The following is a 23428-nucleotide window of genomic DNA, read 5'->3' on the forward strand; positions in this document are numbered from 1 at the left end:
TGAAATCATTCAGAGTAGGAATATAGTAAAATGTATAAATATTAATAGCTTTTTTTTCCTGCTTTCTGGGTGCTTTGAACTTTGTAGAGACATAGTCATTCAAAATAACAGCAGGTCAGATTCGATATTTCCAAAACCCTATGTAATATTACACCTGTAAGTGAGTGGTCTGGCAATTGATATTCATATTCAATAAATATTTATTAAGAATCTACTGTTGTATAAGGTACATGATTCCAAAAGAAAGACCTTGGGTGCAATAGGTACCCATACATACTTAATACAAAGTCCAATGACTAGAATACAGGATATTAAAATGCTACTTTTTTTTACTTAGACATACCTGTGTCAAATAGATAATAAGCACATTTTGACTCTCATAAATGCCTGAACAGAAATGCCTTCTAGATTTTTCCAGGGTTATAAAGTAAATATTTAACGCCAAAACATATATCTTTAGTAAGATATTTTCAGAAACATTTGAGCTGTTTTCTATTTTTCCCCTGTATCTTATTTGCAAAATACAGGAAAACCTTGGTTTGCGAGCATAATTCGTTCCCGAAACATGTTTGTAATCCAAAGCATTGTATATCAAGGCAAATTTCAAGAACCATTGGCTAAGTCATGATCATGTGACACTCGCTGTCACGTACCACGTGTATTACAAGACATCGCTCGTTGATCAAGTTAAAATTTACTAGAAATGTCTGCTGCCCTGCGGAACCCTCGCAGAACAGGTTGCTCGCGATCCACGGTTTTACTGTATATTGGTAATACGCTATTTACCATTATCAAATTGATGTCACTCTGTCATGATAATACGGGAAAAATAAAAACTGTTGGACAAAAACGCTTACCGGAGGTGCTAGAAACTTGTAAAGACAGGATCCCCTCAGGGCTAGAAATGTTGGCGAGTATGCTCGATCTTGCAGAGGATCCTGTTCCCGTGCTTCACACCAGCCCATGTAGACTATCTGTAGGAAAATGGAATATGATTCGCTGTCAACAAAAGTCTCATTACAGATGCGTACTTTGTGTATCTTGGGTATTTTAATTCTCCCATAACATTATCAAATGAATTGATGAGAAACAATACATACGCCACATAAGCTTTCCAATAAGTGGATGTGAACCACTCCCGAGAGCTTACGTTTCCATCAGCACTTATCAAGCATTTGTTTATGCAGTCCAACTGGGCATGAGTTATATTTCCCCCTCTCCACCACCGCTACTATAAAAATGTTTCCTCGTAATGAAATTCGTCGACTTATCCTATCCGTTTCTCAATTAGTGGTATTTTACAATGAGGATGTGCTCCCAGGATAAAACTATTTAAGAGGGTAAAGGAGATAAGTCAAAAAGAGGTACCCTATGTGATGACCACTGGTGTGGTATACACATCTCCCCTCTACCTGACAGGATGGGATGATAGCTTTTCTTGATTTAGTCACCAATCTAAGATGAACATAGATTATTCAAACATTATTCATATATCAAATGGCAATGACAACAGCTCTTTGGTCTTTAGATCTTAAATATTGGTGGATCAATTTCCAAAAAGAAATCATGGGAGATAAGCCACTCCTCCTCCAATCATTTGATTGTTCTGAAGCTCAAACATATACATAAGCATTTATTCAATGAGTTTTATATTCCTGACAATGTATACACATACGTCATTTCATTTACCTCTTACCACAACTTTATGTGGTAGACATATCTGGGAGGATATATTTCCCAGATCATGTCATTTACTTTGGTTTTATGGTTGACAGAATGTTCTTTCCTACTCTTAGACTTCTTTTTTTTTTTTTTTTGCCATGAGATCTGTCGTGACTAATGTGATATTAATGCACATGACAAAAGTAAGTTGGAGTTAGTATCTTGTGCTTCTGCCATTGCCATGAAGAAAGCATACCCAAGATGGAATCATGTGGAGCCGGCCAGAGCCAGAATTTCCTCCTGGACCCAAGCCTAGCCACGTCCAGCCTAGAGGCTAATTCCAAACAATCAGCTCACTTACAGAGAGAAATAAAACACAGAGAAATAGACTTCCCATGCTCATATCTTAGAAGAATTATTATTATTTTTTAGAAGAATTAGTTTAAACAAATATTCCTAATATCCAAATTGACCTCCAGATGTAATATCATCCCTATAAAGTCCCAAAGCCATTCCTTATGGAAATAGAAAAAAATATCTTAAAATTCATATGGTACTACAAAAGACTGAATAACCAAAACAATATTGAGCAAGAAGAACAAAGCTAGAGACATTTTACTTCATGCTTTCAAAAAATATTACAAAACAAGGGGCGCCTAGGTGGCTCAGTCGGTTGAGCATCTGACTTCAGCCTAGGTCATGATCTCACAGCTTGTGAGTTTGAGCCCTGCATCGGGCTCTTTGCTGACAGCTCGGAGCCTGGGGCCTACTTCGGATTCTGTGTCTCCCTCTCTCTCTGCCCTTAACCCACTCACATTCTGTCTCTGTCTCTCTCAAAAATAAATAAACATTAAAAAAAATTACAAAACAAAGTAATCAAAACAGTAAGATACTGGCGTCAAAACAGACAGATAAAACTAATGAACAGAAGAGAGAGCCCAGAAATACATTTATGCATTTAGGGTCAGCTGATCTCCAACAAAGATCAAGAATACACAATGGGGGATGTATAACGGCTCGGGAAAACTAGATAATCACATGCAAGAGAATCATTTTAGATCCTTATCTCACACCATATGCAAAAATTCATTAAACTCAACTCAACTCAAAATGAATTAAAGACCCTAAAGCCATTAAACTACAAGAAATACAATTTTAAAACACTACGACTTTCCTGTGTATCTCCCAAACTGGATACAGTTAAAAAGACAGGAAGAGACACATTTTCTTGAGGACATGCAGTAATGTAAAAGCTTGTGTAAATCTGGTAAGTTTGATTCTCCACTTCTAACATCAACTCAACACAGTTGTGCATACATGTGCACTGAGGCGCATGTATAAGAATATTCACGCAGGTTCTTCTTCTTAGTCCCAACTATGTATCAATAGTTTGAAATATTAGTAAACTGTGTATCCTCAAAATACCTCATAGATGAAACTAGCAATAATTTATGGTAAAATAAATACAGCAGGCAAATTAGTAAATTAGAGCTATCCGGAACAACATGAATGAATCTCACAGAACATAATGCCAATTGAAGGAAGAAGACGTGGAATAACACATACAAGTAGTTTGTTTCAGGTAAACGAGTCTTTTGGAACGCATTTCTGGTTGGGAAAACAAAAAAAGTACTAGAGTGAAGCAAGACAATCACCACCATAATTGTCAGGATAATGGTTACGTTAGAAGACAACAAGCTAGTTGTTACTGGGAGAATGCAACCTGGGGAGAAAATGTGAGTTGCTAGCCATCTGCTTTTCTTGACCTAGAATGTGGTTACGCAGGGGTTCGGCTTTTGAATAATCAAGATGCACATCTCTGACTTACGAGCTTTCCTTACATGCATTATGTTTTACAAAAACTCATCTAAAACAGCACGCAATGTGTATTCTTAGTAATAGCTTTATAACAACCTTAAAATAACAGAGTTTTGTGAGTACTCTAGGAAGAAAGTATTCTGATAAATACGGTTTAAATTGCACTGTCATTATTGGGCCACTGCAATGGGATAGAATTTTAATTATTACAGATTATATCACCTTCAATCGTTACTTCATTTCACAATTAGGTCAGAGTCTTTCATTTAAACTCATGTTGATAAAACGTATAGTTTCTCTAGGCTTATGACTTCTCCGTATTGGCAGAAGAAAAAAGAATCGAGTGGTATACATAACCATGAAAAGGAAATATTTCAGCTTCTTAAGGCTATGAAATTTGAGTTTGTTGTCTCTTCCTGCCTCTATAATTTGCTGGAAGCTGAAATATTAGGAAGGAGATACTGGTATTTTTCAAGAAATATCAATGAATACAATTTTATTATTTTGAACTGAGTGTAGCCTTGGGCGAAGAGCTCAGGATATAGCTAATAAAAATGGGATTATCAGAGCTGTAAGGGGGATTTCTTCCAGGGAATGCTTGCTCTCCAGGCCAAGGATTGCCCTTATCATCTTCTGTTCCAAAACAAGGAAGCAAAGTTCTTAATTGTGCAGAGATTTCTAAGGCGCTTTTTGATTTTCATCATTACCAGGACTCCTGTGAAATAATTATAAGGTTGAGGAGACCTAGGCATTTTTAGTAAATGCTTCCCACACATGTCACAGCAAATGATAATTCTAAAGAAAAACTGTATCACTTAATCTTTAAAAAAATTTAAAAACCCAAATGGACAATATAGGCATGAGTATTTCAAAGGGGATATTTTAGAAGCAAGGATAATTAAAAGGGAATGGTTTTCCTTGCAAATGAAATGACAGGAGGACTTCCACATGTATAATTATAAGATAAAGATTTTAGAAGCTTGCCTATTTTTCAGCTTTATTGAGGTATAAATCAGCAAATAAAATTATAAGATATTTAAAGTTGCACATTGCGATGATTTGATGAACACATATACTGTGAAAGGAGTTCTCCCATCTCGTTGATACATCCATCACCTCGTATATGTGTGTATTTTATTTAAATAGATAAGAACATTTAAGTTCTACTCTCAGCAAATTTCAATTACACAATACAGTGTTACTTAACGTCACCATGTTATACATTCGATCCTCAGACCCTGGAGGGGGGGGGGGTCTAGATGAACATTTGCACCTTTATACCAACCTCTCCCCAGTTCCTCTAGCCCCTGGCAATCATTTTTCTACTCTCTATTTCTATGAGTTTGACTTTTTTTTTTTTTTCACATATAAGTGACACTATGAAGTACTCATCTTTCTCTGCCTGGCTTCTTTCACTTAACGGGATGCCCTCAAGTTCCATCCATGTTGTCAAACGGGATTTTCTTCTTTCTCAACGATGAATATATGTCTCACATCCCCTTTATCCATTCATCTGTTAATGGACACTTAGTTTGTTTCCATATATTGACTACAGTGAATAATGCTACAATGAACATGGGAGTTGCAGATATCTCTTGGAGGCCCTATTTCCATCTCCTTTGTGTGTACCCCCAAAAGTGGGATTGCTAGATCATATGGAAGCTCTATTTTTAATTTTTTGAGGAGCCTCCATACTGTTTTCCACAATGGCTGCACCAATTTGCACTCCCACCCAAAGTAGACAAGTATATCCTTCTCTCCACATTCTCATTAGCTCTTGTTATCTCTTGTCTTTTGGATGATAGCCATTCTAACAGGTGTTAAGGTGATAGCTCATTGTGGTTTTGATTTGCATAAACTTGTTTATTTTAAATGGCGTGTGTAATTAGCTGAAAACACACCTGATATGTAAAGCTTGCACTGCACAGCAACATTTTATTTTTAAAATTTTTATTATTTTAAAACTTATTTTATTTTACATTATTTCTCCTCTTTTAAATACTTTAATTTTTAGGGCCATTTAACATAATTGAGTGGAAGGTAGAGATTTCCCATAGACCCGATGCACCTCTCCCATTATCAACATCACCCACAAGTGTGATACATTTGTTACAACTGATGAACAATTGATACGTCATTATCAGCCAGAGTCCATGTGTCCATTATGGCTCGCTCTTGGTGTTGCATATTCTATAGGTATAACAAATGCTTAATGACACATATCTACCATTATAGTATCATACAGAATCGTTTCACTGTCTTAAAAACCCTCTGTGCTCTGCTGATTCATCCCTCCTCCCCAATCCCTGGAAATTACTGATTTTTTTACTGCCTACATTATTTTACCTTTTCTAGAATGTCATATCTTTAGGATCATACAGTATGTAGCCTTTTTAGATTGATGGCCTTCACTTTTTAACGTATATTTATGGTTCCTCCATGTCCTTTCATGGCTTGACACCTCATTTCTTTTCAGTGTTGAGTGATATTCCATTCTTGGGATACACTACAGTTTATTTACCCACTCATCCACAAAGTCATCACGGCTGCTTCCAAGTTTTGGCAATACAAACAAAGGTGCTGTAAACATCAATTTGCAAGTTTTTATCTGTACATAGGTTTTCAAAATTTTTTTTAATGTTTATTTATTTTTGAGACAGAGACAGACAGAGCATGAGCAGGGAAGGGGCAGAGAGAGAGGGAGACACAGAATGTGAAGCAGGCTGCAGGCTCCAGGCTCCGAGCCATCAGCACAGAGCCTGATGCGGGGCTCGAACTCACAAACTGTGAGATCATGACCTGAGCCGAAGTCGGACGCTTAACTGACTGAGCCACCCAGGCGCCCCTGGACATAGGTTTTCAACTCATTCAGGTATATACCAAGGAGTGTGGCAGCTGAAATGTATGGTAAAAGTATATTTTGTTTCGTAAGAAACGGCAAAACTATCTTTCAAAGTGGCTACCCCATGTTTTACTCTCACCAGCAATGCAGAGTTCTTGCTTCTCCGCATCCTTGCCAGCATTTGGCATTGTCAGTTCAGGGGGTTTGGCCATTGGAGTAAGTGTGTACTGGTATATTATTCTTTTATCTTTTCATTCTGCTGATGACATGTAATGGGGAGCATCTTTTCATATGTTTATTTGCCTTCTGTATATCTTCTTTGGTGGGGTATCTATTACCGTCTTTGGCCCATTTCTCAATTGGGTTGTTTTCTGCACTATCAACACAGAGCCTGATGCAGGACTCAAACTCACACACTGTGAGGCCATGAGCTGAGTCGAAGTCGGACCCTAAACCAACTGAGCCATCCAGGCGGCCCTACTTGGATTGTTTTTTTATTGCTGAGTTTCAAGAGTTCTTTGTATATTTTAGATAATGGTCCTTTATTAGATACGTTGTGCAAATATTTTCTCCCAATATGTGGCTTGTCTTATTCTATTGATATGGTCTTTTTCAAGGTAAATATTTTTGCTTTTAATGAATTCCATGTTAGCAATGGTTTCTTTCCTAGATCCTGGAAAGAATCTTTGGTGTCACCTCTGAAATGTCATCAACATAGTCAAGGTCATCTAGATGTTTCTCCTGTTATCTTCTGGAAGTTTTATAGTTTTGGATTTTACATTTAGGTCTGTAGTCCAGTTTGAGTTAAATTTTGTGAAGGGTGTATGGTCTATGTCATGATTTTTTTTTTTTTTTTTTTTTTTTGGCATATGGATGTCTAGTTCTAGAACCATATTTTGAAAACACTGTCCAGAGAGGATCCTCAAAAATTTTTGTAAATGGATTACCTCCTGAGAATAGCGATTAGACAAAGAGAAAATAAGATGGGAGACTACCAGTCTGACTGAATCTGTGACCATAGCTCGTATTCAGAACCTGGTAAGAATTTTCTTTTCTTTTCTTTTTTTTTTTTTGACCTTCTCCCCTAAACAAATTGAAGATACTACAGTTGGATGGGTGAATTAACTTACTGTGTTATTTAAGTTGCAAACCAATTATTTGATGAATTGAAATCAACTGCCCTTATCTTTCAAATCTTTGCAAAACTAGGAATGCAATTCTAGAGGCAGTCAAAAGTTCACCTATTCATTTCTATAAATCCCAAAACATCCCTGCTTATCTTAAAAGGCTTATCACTTGCATTCTTCCCTGTGTGTTTGAGATGTAAATGTTAAAAGTACAAACTTCTGGGAAGTAATTCTCACCAGAAGGAAAACAAAAGATAAAAAATCATTTAAACTTTGTTTTAGCCAATGGAATGAATGGGCAGCCTCATTTACCAGAAAAACAACCTAGAAACAACTTCTATTACAACTGGTAAAATGAAAACTGTAAGACCCCTGTTTATATCCGTCTGTATGCTTAAGTGTGTCTATAAATGTGTATTGTAGATGTATGGTATTTTCTACTGCTGGATCGTATTCTAAAATTGATTTGTAAATGATCTCTATTTAATTGATTTAAAGAAATAAGCACCTATATGAATTAATATTCATAAAAAATCTCAAAATATAATAGAAACTAAACTAAATGCTTTTCAGGGTCACATGATTTGGCACAGTCTTTGACAAATAAAAGCTAGTTTAAATTTGCTTTAATTAAAATAGGCATGTATTCAGCACACCAACAATGATATATATTGCAGACAACTTCTATTCTACCTAGGTTGTGTTACCTGTCAAAAAATTTGTCAGTAAGAAAAACAGCTTGGAACAATGAATGACTTTGTCAAATTTCTCATGAAATTTTTGTGGGTAATCTAAACATAAGTGTTATGAACACGTATACTAAACAGATGTAAGTAGGGTAAAAAGTTTTTAGGTGAACTTTTAAAATAGTTTCCCCAACTTTTTAATATACCTTGAAATCTCAAAGTCAAGTTAAATGATAACTTAAATTCAATGAATATTCATTTATTTTTATTTTTTAAAGGATTTTTTAAGCTATTTGTTTATTTTGAAAAAGACAGAGAACATGAGCAGGGGAGGGGCAGAGTGAGAGGGAGAATTCCAAGCAGGCTCCACACTGTCAGTACAGAGTCCCTTAGAGAAACTAAAGATATTTGAGTCTATTAGTAAACATGCATTATGCCATGCTGATAAATTTTCTATCAAAAAAAGCACGTTTCTAGAAATCATTAAAAGTATTTATATTTTCACACGATGCTAATGTAAAAGATAGTTCATAATTGTTTATTTCTTAAAGTTCCTAAAGTTAAGAATTCTAATTAATAATGTCATTAAAGCTAGTAGAAATAACAAGGGAAGCATCTCCGTATGCAAGAAAAGTAGGATGTATGCTTTTGGCAAAAGAAAGCATGAGGGATGGAAATACATTCTTGTTGAGGGAAGAGAAAGTAATTTTGTGCTAAATTGAGGCTGGTTATTTAAAGAGGGAAAATACAGGATGAAATCTGAATGTAAAAAAAGAAAGTTGTAGAATGTGTGTGGAAAGGGAATCTTTGAAAAAGAATTTTCATGTGTGGTCAAATTGGCTAGAATTAAAATGAATTTATTTTAAAATGAGTTTTAGTATCAAAAGTTCACTGGTGCAGGTTGTCTCCAAGAAGGCAGCAAAGTAAGAGGACGCTGGGCTTGTCTCCTCCCACAAACACCACTAGATAACTATTAAATCATCCTAAGTACCCCAGAAATCCACATTAAGACTGACAGAACAAACCCCATACCCAAAGGGAGACAAGAGACTACATCAAAGAAGGTAGGAAATGTGGAGATGTGGGTTAGGGGAGAAATGGATCACGTTTGCCACGGAGGAGAGGGAGCCATAGTCTCAGAAAAGGACGAAAGACAGAGACGCATACAGGGGAACACAGAGAATTTTTCCTCAAAGCCAAGACTTAGAAAACACGAGGGGCTGAATGTCATGTGTTCTTGCAACTAACTAGCAGGGATTAACCCTTGGAATGTTGTTTTATTATTTCATTTCATTTCATTTCATTTCATTTCATTTCATTTATTTTTTTTTAAGTTTATAGAGTGAGCATGAGTAGGGGAGGGCAGAGAGAGAGGGAGAGAGAATCCCAAGCAGACTCCTTGCTCAGCAGAGCCCAGTGTAGGACTTGATCCCAAGATCAATGTCAAAATCAAGAGTCTAACACTTAAACGACCGAGCCATCAAGGTGCCCCTTCAAGGCTGGAATTTTATTTATTTATTTATTTTTTTAAATTTGAGAGAGAGAGAGAGTGAGCAGCAGAGGGGCAGAGAGAACGGAGGGAGAGAATCCCAAGCAGGTTCCGCACTGTCAGAGCAGCACCCGATGCAGGGCTCAAACTCACAAACCCTGAGATCATGACCTGAGCCGAAATCAAGAGTCAGACACTTAAACAACTGAGCCACCCAGGTGCCCCAAGCCTGGAATTTTAAAGGTCATTAGGCTTGCTTCAGTAGAGCTCAGAGGGCACTGCCCTATTCCTGAAGAGAAGGCAGGCAAACAACCTGGGGTGGGCAGGGAGGTCCTTACCACAGAGATAAAAAAGTGAAAAAGAATCAATCAGAGATGAAGAGTGCAATAAACAATATTGGAAACAGGCTTAATGCAATGAACAGCAAGCTGGAAGAAGCAGAGGAACAAATTAGTGGCCTAGAAGACAAAATCATGGAAAACAATGAAGCTAAACAAAAGAAAGAAAGAAAATTATGCAACACAAGAATAGACTTACGGAACCCAATGACTCCATCAAATATAATAACATTAGTATTACGGGAATCCCAAAAGAAGAAGGGTGGGGGGGGGGGGGGGGGGGGGGGGGCGGCAGAAAATTTATTTCAAGAAATAATAGCAGAAATCTTCCCTAACCTGGGGAGGAAGGAAACAGACATCAAGATCCACAAGGCACAGGGTACTCCCATCAAAATCAAAAAAAGCAGGCCAACACTAAGACATATTGTAATTAAATCTGCAAAATACAGTGAAAAAGAAAAAATCTTCAAAGTAGCAAAAGAAAAGAAGTTTTTGACTTACAAAGGAAAATCCAGAAGGCTAGCTGAACATTTCTCAACTGAAATTTGGCAAGCCAGAAGGGAGGGGCATGATGTATTCAAAGTGCTGAATGGGAAAAAATCTGCAGCCAAGAGGACCCTATCCAGCAAGGTATCATTCAGAATAGAAGGAGAGAGCGTTTCCCAAAGACTCAAGGAGTTCATGACCACTAAACCAGCCCTGCGAGAAATATGAAAGGGGATTCTTTGAGTGCAAACAAGGGACCAAAAGTGACACAGACAAGAAAAGGTCAGGGAAAATCTCCAAAAAACAGTGGCAAAACAAGTAATAAAATGGCAATAAATAGATATCTATCAATAATTACTTTGAATGTAATTAGACTAGATGCTCCAATCAATAGGGTGTCAGAATGGATAAAAAAACAAGACCCATCTACCTGCTGCCCACAAGAAACTCATTTCAGACCTAAAGACACCTGCAGATTGAAAGTGAGGGGATGGAAAAACATTTATCACGCAAATGGATGTCAAAAGAAAGTCAGAGTAGAAACACTTATACCAAACTATACTTTTTTGTTCTTGTTTTGTTTTTGTCCTGCTTTGGTATCAGTGTAGTTCTGGCCTCATGGAATGATTTTGAATGTGTTCCTTCTATTCCATTATTTGTAAGGTTTTAATAAAGATTGCCATTAATTATTATTATTTTGTTAATGTTTGTTAATGTTTCACCAATGAAGCCATGTGGTCTTGGGCTTTTCTGTGTTGGGAGAGTTTTGATTCCTAATTCAACTTTCATTCCTGTTATTGGTCGAAGAAGGTTTCCTATTTCTTGGATTCAAGATTCGGTATTGGAATTCACTGTTTTTTTTTTTTTTTTCCCCTAGGTTATCTGATTTGTTAGTATATACTTGTCTATAATAACCTATTATCACCCTATGTATTTCTGTGGTTATCTATTTCATTGTTTTCTCTTCCATTTCTCATTTTGACATTTGGATCTTCTCTCTTTTTTTCCTAATGTAGTTAAAACATTGCCAATTTTGTTTATTTTGGGGGGAAAACTGGTCATTACTTTCAATGTTATGTTGTTGTTTACTCTGGTCTCTAGTTTATTTATTTTTGGTTTTTCTTTGTTATTTCTTTCCCTTACTAAATTTCAGCTAAATTTCTTCTTTTTTTCCAGTTCCTTGTGGTGTAATGTTAAGTTCTTTAACTTTTTTTCTTAATACAAGCATTTATGGCATAAATTTCACTCTAACATCTGCTTTTGCTATGTCCTATAGGTTTTGAAATAATGTGTTTTCTTTTTCTTTGTTTTGACACATACTTTGATTTGCCATTTGATTTCTTACTCGGCCCGTTGCTTGTGCAGTAAGTAGCGTGTTGTTCAATATTAACATATTAAACATGTAATATTTACACTGTGGATTTTCCAGGTTTTTTAATTGTTGATCTTTCGATTTGTACTATTGTGGTTGGAAAATACACTTGGTATAATTTCAGTCCTCTCACATTCGGAATATTTTTATGTCTCTTTTTATGTGGTTTATCCAGGGGATTCTTCTGTGTGTACCTGAAGAAAACGTGTACTCTATTTTTTTGTGGATGGAATGTTTTCAATATACATATATTTATTTATACAACTATATTTAAAATATATTTAAAATATATCTTTTAGAACCATGTATTCTGAAGTATGCTTCAAGTAAAATATGTTCTTGTCGTAAGATAATAACTTTCACTGAGGGTACTCATTTAAAATGAAGCGTATCAGAGGGGAGGCGGGAAGGGCACGGGTGAAAGAAGGGAACGGCATTAAGAGTGCACTTATCATTATGAGCACCGAAGATGATGTAGAGAATTGCTGAATCACTATATTGTACGCTGAAACTAATATAATGCTATATGCTAACTATCCTGGAATTAAAATTAAAAGTTTAACTTTAAAAAGGTACGCTGGTGCAAAATTACAGTGATATTTTTCTCTGTTAAAAGGCAAATGTTTTCTGGGCACATAAGTGGCTCAGTAGGTTGAGTGTCCAACTTTGGCTCAGGCCGTGGCCTCGCGGTTCCTGACTTCAAGCCCCGCATGGGTCTCACTGCTGTCAGCACAGAGCCAGCTTCGGATCCCCTGTCTTCCTGTCTCTCTGCCCCACTGCTGCTTGCACTCACTCTCTAACAAATAAATAAGACATTAAAAAAAAAAAAAGGACAATGTTTTCTTACTTTACTGGTCTGCTCTTAATAAAACATTGTAAACAAAGGTTTTTCTTTACCTTTAATGCAATCTCCCTAGAAAAACAAAGATCCTATAATTTGTCTTTATCAGGTCACTGATGACTTGTGGGGAAAAAAAAACTAAGTCTGTTCAGTTTTAAAAAAACGAAGGCTTTTTACAAGGATTTAACTTTCTGTGTTTGCTTATGAAGTCTTCAATTGCCATTTTGGCTAAATAAATAGCTAAGTATTGTCTCACGGAGACCTAATCGCGTTTGACCAAGTGTGCAAACATTTTGATATTGTTGACAAACTGCCTCCAAATTCATATTCTAAATAATCGTCCTTTTCGCCTTGAACTACCTTTGTTTTTTTTTTTTTTTTCCAGGGATCCCTGTGCCATCTCAAAAGATTTGTTCTCTTGCCTTATAAAAAGGGAGATACTGAACCAATTAGGCTTATTTGGCATGTTAACTTACATGTTAAGGATTGTGAAATAGGTGATTCTAGCCCTATTTCCTTATGTTAGTGTGGATATATGTTATTGATATAAATGTCCCAGTAACTATAAGAAATTCCCAAAGATCCGTTATGTCCTAATGTAATTAATGTTAACACTTGTAATTCTAGTTATTATCTTAAAATGAATTTCATGAAGATAACCAAATTTCCTTGTCAATTGCATTAGAATGAATTTTCACTGGAACTTTTTAACCATGCCATTTTTAAGTCTTTTGTCATTTACAGACAGTTATTGCTTTATTCTGATACTTTCACAAAAAAATGTTCCTGCAAAAGTATTGCATCTTTAAGAAGATTCAAGGAAATGGCTTTTGACAAGTAGTGTTTTATGGTAATTTTAAAATCATAACACTTAACTGGGTAAAAATTTCCAGATCTGGTGGAAAAACTGGATTCAAACAGAAAAAGAATAAATTACATGGGACTGAATTAACTGAGGAAGATGATTACATTTTTTAGGACCTCCTGTTTAAAACATCGCTGGTTCTCTAATATTTTTCTTTTCCAGATTTTAGGAAACTTTATTCTTTCTATGCTTAAGCTACAATCTTGTAAGTTATACCATTATGAACAAAGATATAACACTTTTTTTCTCCCTACCTGTTCTCTCTAAAATTCAGCAACTTTTAGTAAGTATTCTCATATTTATAAAAAACAATTTATACATAACAATATAGGTATTGGCATAAGTTCAATAAGAATCTATTCTATTCTCCTTATAAGAGAACACAATTAAAAATGTTGGTTATATTACCAAGTCTTTGACTGGAATATCATATTTGAGAGAGATGTGCATACAGTCAGATATGACCAGACAGTTTTGAGGAACTAAGGTTGACTTTTCACAGCCAATAAAGCCCCTTGGAAAAAATCGACGTGGTAATTTGCTTACATCGAAGCAAACTGTTCCAGCAAAGCAGTCTTGAAAAGAGCTTATATGGTCAATCATTATTCTTGCTGCATTTATGTAAATAATAAGACAAAGTTTAATGCAAACAAATCAGCCTTATTTTTTAAAGTAATAATAATTATGGAGAGAAGAAATTATGTTTATACCATAGTCTGTATTAGATTCTAATCCTGTTCATTGTCTTTGAGGTTCTGTTAATATACCTGCAAATTGGACTGGATCCTGCTTTTCCTCAAAAATCTGGCTATGAGTTTCCAAATTCACGTTTCCAATTTTCTTCCACTAATTTGGAATCACTAAGAACAAAGTGTGCTCTTGAATATCTTCGGAAGAGATTATACCATGTCCTTCTCATTACACAGATGAGAGGCAAACTTTAGGTCCTTAAACCTTGGATATGCATCTCACAGCTAAAGAAGTTTCCATCTGACATCTGGTCCTATGTAACCGTTGGAGACGTCTCAGTCAAACTGACGGAAGAGAAGTAGCTGAAACCCAGGTAGACTGCTTCCTCCAAACACCAGATCGAAATGTCTTACTTTAATTGAATTTGAAATCTTTTGTTCCTTTTTTTTCCCCCTTTCCTTTACCCTGGCATTGATCTGGGAAGATAATGCCATCATTTGTTTCTCCCAAGCCATTACTAAATAGGGTAACCTTTGCCTTTCAGACTGCCAGATTCGTCATCAAAAACTCCCATCTGTCCATTAACAGTGCCACCTCAGAGAAGTGATTGGTACCCTGACGGGATTTATCTGTGTGGTGCTCATCACTCTCCTTGGGACTTCAGGTGCCTGGAGAGCTGGTTAGGTTATCAGTGACCCTAATTTCCACAAACAAGATACTTCATTGACCGACTCCCCTGCATTTAGATCATTGAGTTAGAAAGGAATTACCAAGAGACTTCATGATTTAAGACTCACTTCCTTTGTGGCCATACTTCCCTGAGAAGGAGTAAATGTAAATGAGGATACGATCTTAAACCTCTCCTTAACTCTTAAAAAGATATTACAGAATCTTCTAAGACAAGAGCTGCTCCCGCAAAGATCCTTAGACTTTGTCCAATTTTTTTTTTTTTTGATAATTAGATAATCTTTGATTATCCTTTAGCTGAGCAATAGTCTATGCCATGGCCAACACCACTTGCTGCACCTGAATTGACATTTATGATTTCTGGTCATTATTATTCTTTCCTCCCTCCTCCAACACGGGGACATGACTCCTGGGAAAGATTTTTCCCAGCACGGAGGGACAAATATAGACAAAAATACCTCAACTTGATGCTTTATAAATGATGCCTTCAGAGAAATATCTGGACCAAACAGAGGAAACATAAAATTGAATAAGGAAACCTCACTTAACGTAGAGTCAGGAAGCCATGAAAGGAGAGCGCTCATCCACATGTGACCCACCTTAATCTATGTGACCAGCAGGAACAAGATTCCGCATGCCTTAGCAACAGCCACCACCTCAAACTTATTCTTATTTAACACAACCCTCCCCAGTTTTGTCCCAGCACCTAATACAAGCTAGCCTCCCCTCCTCCCCCGTCTCTTAGGACTTGCTTATGGTTTGCCATAGTTCGCTTGTCCTAAATTGCAATTCTCCTGCTGTTCTTAAATAAACTTATCTTTGTTTAATTACATTGCCGTTTGTATTATTTAAGGTTGACAATATGTATTCCCAGTATTTTGGGGGGAGTGAAAGGGAAGGGAAAGGAAGGCATTTAAGAAGATAAAATATAGTAGGTAACAACATGCTCATAATGAATAATAAAACTGAGGCAAATAGTATATTCTCGCAGCAAAATAACTATAGCACATTAAATCCGTTACATTTACGAACATAAGGCCGCAGATTTGTCTCTAACCCTTTCTCAGCCTAAGTGAAAATGAGCAGCTTGCTCATCTGATCTCCTTGTGATAGAGGCGTCCTTGGTCCCTCAGCATCAGTATCATCTGGGAGCTTACTGGAAATGCAAATTCTCATGTCCTATCCCAGTCCCACTGAATCAGAAATTTTGGGGTTGGGACCCAGCATTCTGTGTATTAACAAACCCCTTATCTGATGTGAAAGCTATCTTAATTTTGGGCATACTTATCTCTAAATCAGGGAGTAGACCCAACAACTGGTAAGTCTGTGTATTATTGAGAACAGAGCCTGTTACTTATGATGATGGATGAAACCATGATGAAAGTATTCTAGTACTTGAAAGAGAGAGAGAGAGAGAGAGAGAGAAAGAGAGAGAAAGAGATAGAGAGAGAAAGATGCATTCTCAGTTAACAGGTATTTCCTAATAGAACAATGGTAAGGAAGCTTGTTGAAGACCAAATCTACTTCCTGGGACCACTGGAATACAACAGGCAAAAAATATTTAAAAGGAGAATAAAAAGATTTTAAAAGGTACTGCAATGTTACCATGGCACAAAGACCTAATCAGCCTGCCTTTTAGTCGAAGGGAAAAACTCAGGGACTTGAGTCTCCTTCAGGGCCACTTGCCCCTGGCCTGTGTCCATTGTCAACCAACTGCAGAGGGGCTAAAACAGTAGGTTTCTGCAGGTTCAAAGATTTAAGTAACACATGTGTTTCAGAGCCTTCCAAGAAAAATATCAGCAGAATACCACAACATAGGAGTAAAATTAAACGAATACGGGGCCCAGTCCCATCAAGACTGGAGCCTCGTTCATAAGCACTCAATCCTGATTGAAATAAGATAAACTATACGTTTGATTCTATTTTGCCAGTAATAAAAGTAAGTCCTCTCTGGAGGAAGATAACCTCACTCAAAGCTCAAATTATGTCTGTAATGTTTATACGCAATATTTACTTTTTAACCAATATTTAGAAACCATAAAAGGAGACAAAAATAAATACAATTCAGAAAACCAGGGGATAAACCAGGGGAAACACACACACACACACACACACACACACACACGGGATTCAGATTTTGGAACTACCAGACCCAGAACCTCAAACTACTTTGCTCAATATATATACTTGAAATTTAGACGACCAGTTCAAAAATTATAGGAGGTAACTGGAAAAATCCAAAGTAATACAATGAGTATCTGGAAATGAAAACTGAATGACTACAACCAAAATTCAAAATACGGATTTGCCAGTAGTTGATATACAGCTATATAGAGGAACACAGAATTACAAGAATTTAGCAGTCATTGGCCCAAAATCAATATAACAACCATGTTTCTACCCCCAAAAGACCATTTTCCTAGCCCTTGACATGTGTGTGTGCACTTTATGAGCAGAAGTTTAAATATTATGACTAAACGCATCTAGGAGTAAAAATGTTTCTCAAAGCCTTAGCAATCAAAAGTACCTACAGAAGGCAAGAGAATAAGAATTTAAAAATTATTGGGGCGCCTGGGTGGCTCAGTTGGCTAAGCGTCTGACTTCGGCTCAGGTCATGATCTCGCAGCCCGTGAGTTCGAGCCCCACGCCGGGCTCTGTGCTGACAGCTCAGAGCCTGGAGCCTGTTTCAGATTCTGTGTCTCCCTCTCTCTCTGACCCTTCCCCGTTCATGCTCTGTCTCTCTCTGTCTCAAAAATAAATAAATGTTAAAAAAATGTTAAAATAAAAAAAAAGAATTTAAAAATTATTTACCAAGGAGTCCTGAGTTGGTAGTCCCCTCATCTAGGTGTCTGCATCTTACCCTGCAGAACTTCACAATGAATCTCAAGTACCTAAATCAAGGGAGAGGAGATGTATAGCTCCCAAATACAATCGTCTTTATATTCCACCAGCCTCCTATGCTTTCAGACGGCAACCTCAGCACCTACCAATTCCTCCTGTCTGCCTTGAATGAGGCTTCCAGGAGATTTCTAACAAAACCACACCTACACTGACCATATCAGTGGTCAGTGTACATATCATACATCACTGTGACCACCGTGTACCTCAATGTACTTCCCCCAGTATCCACACCTGCTGCTTCTTGGAGAGGCATCCTTCTGAGGTTGCACCATCATGGACTGGCTCACTCCCCTTCTCATTTGACGGCATCCTTTATATGACCTGGAGGCCAGCCTGCTTCCAAGTCTGTCCCCTTTAGGAAATCATCCCTTGGTCCAACGCCATCGTAAGGTCAATTACTTACAGTTTGCTAAATACTTTACCAGGTGGTCTTATTTTTGTGGGGGCTTTTGCTGAGTTACTGTTTATCTAAGAGAAACCTTAATAAAATGAATCTCAAGGAGAGCTTTAAATGAAAAAAGAGGTTACAAAATGAGCTGCATGTACCCTGAGTGCTCTGGTAGAAGCAGAAAGACGTAATCTTCACTTTTGGGAGAAGGGCGCGTGGTTGATTGTGAGTTTACCAATGAACCTATTGTTATTTTTATATCAGCTGTAAAAAACCATCTCCTTTCCCTCTTGCAGCTGCTTCCCTGAAAACCACTGCTGAGCCAGCAATTACTGGAGAAGCACAAAGCCCCTCAAATGGGGGAACCATAGCAATTACCCTGATTTGTCACTGCAAAGGGTTGGCGACAAAGTTGCCTTTCAAGACACTGAAATTAAGCAGCTTGGGACTGGGCCAAAGTATTTTGGAGAGTAGCAATCAGGAAAGGAAGAAAGAGACACCCTTGTCAGCCCAACAAAGCAGGTAGACCTAACAGCCCAGGCTGAGTATGTTAATAGGAAACAGGATGGCTATTTTCTGGCAACGCGTCAGCGTTACCTGAAGTACATTGTGCATCGTGGGTTGACTTTTCTTTGATGATTAAAATAATTCTAGGCCATCTTGATTCACAATCAAGGAGTAAAACTCAAGAGTTCTTTTGTTTTGTTTTGTTGTTTTGGCTAGGAGATTTATCAGATATGATAGCATCCAAAATTTCTGCACATAAAGGTGACTTTTTCCGATGATGGGTAACTTGAACATCTTCCCCAACACGCAGACAAAATACAGGTATCGAGTCAAGCCCCTGTTACGAATATCGGAGATACAGCCATGAACTAAATACACGGTGCAGTAATGTAACTAGATTCCGCTTTGGATGGCAGAAAGTAAAAAGATAAGAAATAAAATATATGTTAAGTCAAGGAGCAAGGGGTCCTAAGGGAAACAAGGTAAAGAAATGAAGGAAGGGAAACATGAGAAGAACTGGCAAGGGGCAGAGATTTTGGATGACGTTGCCAGAAGGTCTCACAGGGGGTCCATCCGAATACAGGCTTGAGGGAACTGAGAGAGCTTCCCATGTGGACGTCTGGAGGGAAAAGCTAAGGCAGGGAAGCCAACAAAGCAAAGGCTGAAATGCAGGGCTTGGCTGGGGGTTTGGGAGGCCTTGAAAGCCAGAGAAATTTGGAGAGGGGAACTGACCGTGAGATGATGTGCAAGGTGCCCTTAGAAGCAACTGCCCTCAGGACTACTGTGGGGGCTGTGGCTTTTGCTCCAAGTAACATGGTAAGTCCTTGGAGGGTCTGAGGAGAGGAGAGACAGAGTCCGAGTTGCGTCTGAGCTGGAGCACTGGACCGAAAGAGAAGGGAGGCAAGAGGCAGGGGGGCGGGAAGGAGGCTATTGCCCTGATGCCGGGAGAGAGGACGGAGGCCACAAAAGATGGGCCCCGGGGGAGGTCTTAGGAGGTTGTTGGACTCTGACCGTATTTGGAAAGTAGAATTTCATCATCAGGTGTGAAAGAAAAACTGAAGTGAAGGATGATACAAGGTTTTTGACCTTTAAGAACGGAAGCAGGGGGATGAACACTGTGAGATGGGACAGGCTCAAAAACAAAATCGTCTTTGGAGGGAAAAGCAGGAGCGGAGCTCAGTGTCACCCACTGTAAGACCGGTAACTGTGGGCTTATTAAGAGACAAAGTGTATACACCGCTGTGCACTCAAGGGAGTGGTCGAGTCTCATCGCGTGGAATCTCCATCCGTTTGTTTATGATGGGTACCACAGGCCTGGAAGCCAGATGGATGTATACAGAGGAGAGGAGAGGCCCCACTCTCTGTCTGGAAGCAGCAGGTGTTGGTGGGGGGGGGGGGGCAAACAGAAGGGAAGAAAACAAGGCATAGGAGAACACTCCTGCAGTTGTGATGTCTTGAAAGACCAGTGAAAAGAGATCAAATGCCCCTGATCACTCAAATGCCAGGAGGACCGAATCCATCACTGGTCTAGCAAAACAGCGCTGCTTGGTGACCTTGGGACAAATTGCAGTTGGGTTGGACCCCAGAGAACATGGGCGAGGCTACCTGGGGACAGTGAACGTGGCCTCTCTTTCAAGTTGCTTTGCTCTGAAGGACAACAAAGAACGGAGCGGTCCTGAGAGACCCTGGGCGGAGAGGGAAAGGGGGTTCCAAGGCCGTGGGGCTGGGTGGCCGCAGGGGGTGCGGGGAGAGCTCCTGGCGCAAGGCTCCTGGAGAGCAGCCGTGCCGCAGGGCTGCAGGGAGTGGGCAGATGTGCATGGCTCTCCTCTGATTGCTTCAATTTTCTCAGTGGAGCAGGAAGCAAAATTGTCTTCTGATGCTGAGGCCGAGGGCAGTGGTTTGGAGGTTGAAAGAGCCAGCGGAGATTCACTGAAAACGGAGGGAAAGAAGGCACTGGAGAAGAGGGAGAACTGAGCCCACTTGGGGGTCACTGATCAGGCATCATGGGAGGCATCACCATGGCTGTCTGATTTTCTTTAGCTCTCTTTAGCTAAATGAGAGCAGTCATGGAGGAAAAGGAGGGTTGGGTTTAATGTGAATGATTCTTCTCCTTGAGAGAACACAGACGTAACTGGGGGAAATGACAATACTTACTGATGGACAATGACAATACTGGTGGAATGTACGTCGGGTAAGGGGCGTAAAACGCAAGGATGGGATCAAACAGTCCAAGACTCCGTTCGTGCGGAGCATGTTGGAGTTTAGGATGCCTGCAGGGCTAAGGTGGAAGGGTTGAGGGTGCCAGCCACATGTTTGGATTTATCATCGCACAGGAGGTGCTCACAATGGCACGGTGCAGGGGGCAACCGAGGATGCACAGTTTTGAGAAAGCGTGAATGTCAAGGTGATTGGATGACAGCAGGTCAAGTAACTGAAAGGCCAGGACGCTGTCCTGTATCCTTTTTCATATGGAAAGAAGTATTGAGGGACTAATTGTGGAGATGTAATGAGCCAGGGACTAAAATTACCACTGGATGAGCAGAGATCTGAGATAGTGGATGTCCGTGGAAACAGGGGGAGGGGGGAGACAGAGACAGAGACAGAGACAGAGACAGAGACAGAGATGGAGAAGAGATTAGAGGGACAGTGCAATGGGAGCGAGCCGTTCGCCTTGCCTCTTAAGTCTAGGAAGTTGGGGAGAACTACAAGATCAAACAATTCTCCACAGGAGAGCCAGGTTTCAATTAGCACAGGAAGGCGAGAAACTAAATTAAAGAACTAAGAGAAAAGGGGATTTACAGAGGACTGACCTTAAACTGTTGATATAAATCCTTCCACCTCTGTTCAGAGGCAAGAAAGTAGGAAGGGAAGAAAAAAGCCTGGGGTATAAATAGTACAAAGTAAGAAAAGCCATTCCTCTCGACAGGTGAAGGCAGAATGTATAGCAAAGGAAGTCGAATTTCTTTCTTCCTCTGCATGTATTATTAGCTCATACCGCCAAGATTTCCATGAGGCAAATCAATCCGTATTAATTAAATGGTCAATGTTTGCTTTTGTATTGCCGAATCAACTTCTCAGGCAATTTGCTACAGTCGTCTTTGACGGTGAGATGAAGTGTTCGCACATCTGCAATGACGGCACGGTCACAAAAGAACTTGCAACCGCTGGAACATGAGCACACGTCTTGATTGGTCCACGAAAAGTCAAAGAGAGTATGTCAGCGGTTGTAATACACAGGGATTTGGGACGGGAAAGCTTCTGTCGATAAATATCTATGGAGAAAGGAAACTTCCATTGGACTGATTTGTTGAAAAGATCAGAAGTCTTCTATCATTATACACTAAAGAATAAGATTGGTTAATAGTTACAGGTTTGCGTTTATCGATAGGCCCTGGCTGGGGGTTTAACTGATACATTTAAAAAATATATATTTTAATGTTTATTTATTTTTGAGAGAGAGAGACAGACTGTGAGTGAGGGAGGGGCAGAGAGAGAGGGAGACACAGAATCTGAAGCAGGCTCCAGGCTCTGAGCTGCCAGCACAGGGCCCGACGCGGGGCTCGAACTCATGAACTGAGCCGAAGTCGGACGCTTAACCGACTGAGCCACCCAGGCGCCCCTAATTGATACATTATTTGAACGTGTCTTTACATATACATTACTATAGCAGAGGTGTAATGGAATATTTTGCTATGGAGATTATGGATAACTCTGCAAATAGGACGTGGTAAAGCATGATCATAGAGGATTCGGGTGCGATCGGCAGTATATGTCTTAGTAGCGTAAGAAAATACATACTATTTGAAATTAATATGGAAGCAATGAAATCAAATCACACATTTTATAATTCATTTTCATTTCATTGCTGCACTGGCATGACGGGTTGTTTTTTTTTTTTCTCCTACATAATTTCAGAGAAGAAGAAAGAGGCAATAAGTTCCATATGTAAAAGAAGCGTCCGAAGGAAATCAAATTATTAAAAATTTAGAGAGCTCAGTGAGGCATTGGCCATAATTTCCCATTGTGAGAAAGGCCACCGGCTAAAGGAATGCTGTGAAAATAAATAAACCATCGAAATAAGGCAAGAGTTTTATTTTTGAAAAGCATTTCTGTCACTAACAGACGATTTTATAACAGAGAATAATTTAGCTTTTCCTTTTATAGAACTTTAAAGTTGCACTCCATTTGTTTTTACTTTCTACATTTGCATAAATAATACATTCTCCTTAATATCAGGCTGTAGTTAAGTTCTCACACGATTGAAATTGTACTATATAGATTCCAACAATTGAGTAGTTAAAACCAAACAAACAACAGCAATGAGGAGTTTTCAGCTTTTTGAGCAGAACAGTGATTGTCTTCCCTAACTTCAGTTAATGAAATCAATCATGAGTCTCGATCTGGACAGATGGAATCTGTGCATAGAGTAAATATTTATGACTTTGTAGACATCTGATTATTTTGTTGGTGCAGGGACACTGTCACTATAACAGCATGCTCTATTCTAAACTCCAGTGTTGATCACCACACTAATTCTCCATGAAGTGAAATAGCGTCTAAAGTGGACAGCTTGACAGGGTTTTCTTCTGTTGGCAAGTAGATGTCCTGAGATACGCTATGGTTATTTCCTCATGTGGAGTGGAGAGGGCTTTTCATGGGATCTCAGGAAGATTCTCGGGAGTAAGTCAAGACCTCAAATAATAATTGCTTTTCTGCCTCATCTGAACAT

The 23428-nt window shown here is 38.7% G+C and overlaps 1 protein-coding gene across 2 annotated transcripts in view; it reads right to left on the reverse strand.

The window, feature by feature from the left end:
* The window catches only part of SNTG1 (syntrophin gamma 1), a 327584-nt gene that overhangs the window by 83214 nt on the left and 220942 nt on the right, over positions 1-23428 (reverse strand). For both annotated transcript variants that reach the window (XM_049633712.1, XM_049633711.1), the window contains exon 12: positions 858-974. In XM_049633712.1, coding sequence (XP_049489669.1) covers positions 858-974 — 117 coding nt within the window. The remainder of the gene's footprint in view (positions 1-857; positions 975-23428) is intronic.

The sequence above is a fragment of the Panthera uncia genome, chromosome F2, assembly GCF_023721935.1.
Source record: "Panthera uncia isolate 11264 chromosome F2, Puncia_PCG_1.0, whole genome shotgun sequence".
NCBI lineage: Eukaryota > Metazoa > Chordata > Mammalia > Carnivora > Felidae > Panthera > Panthera uncia.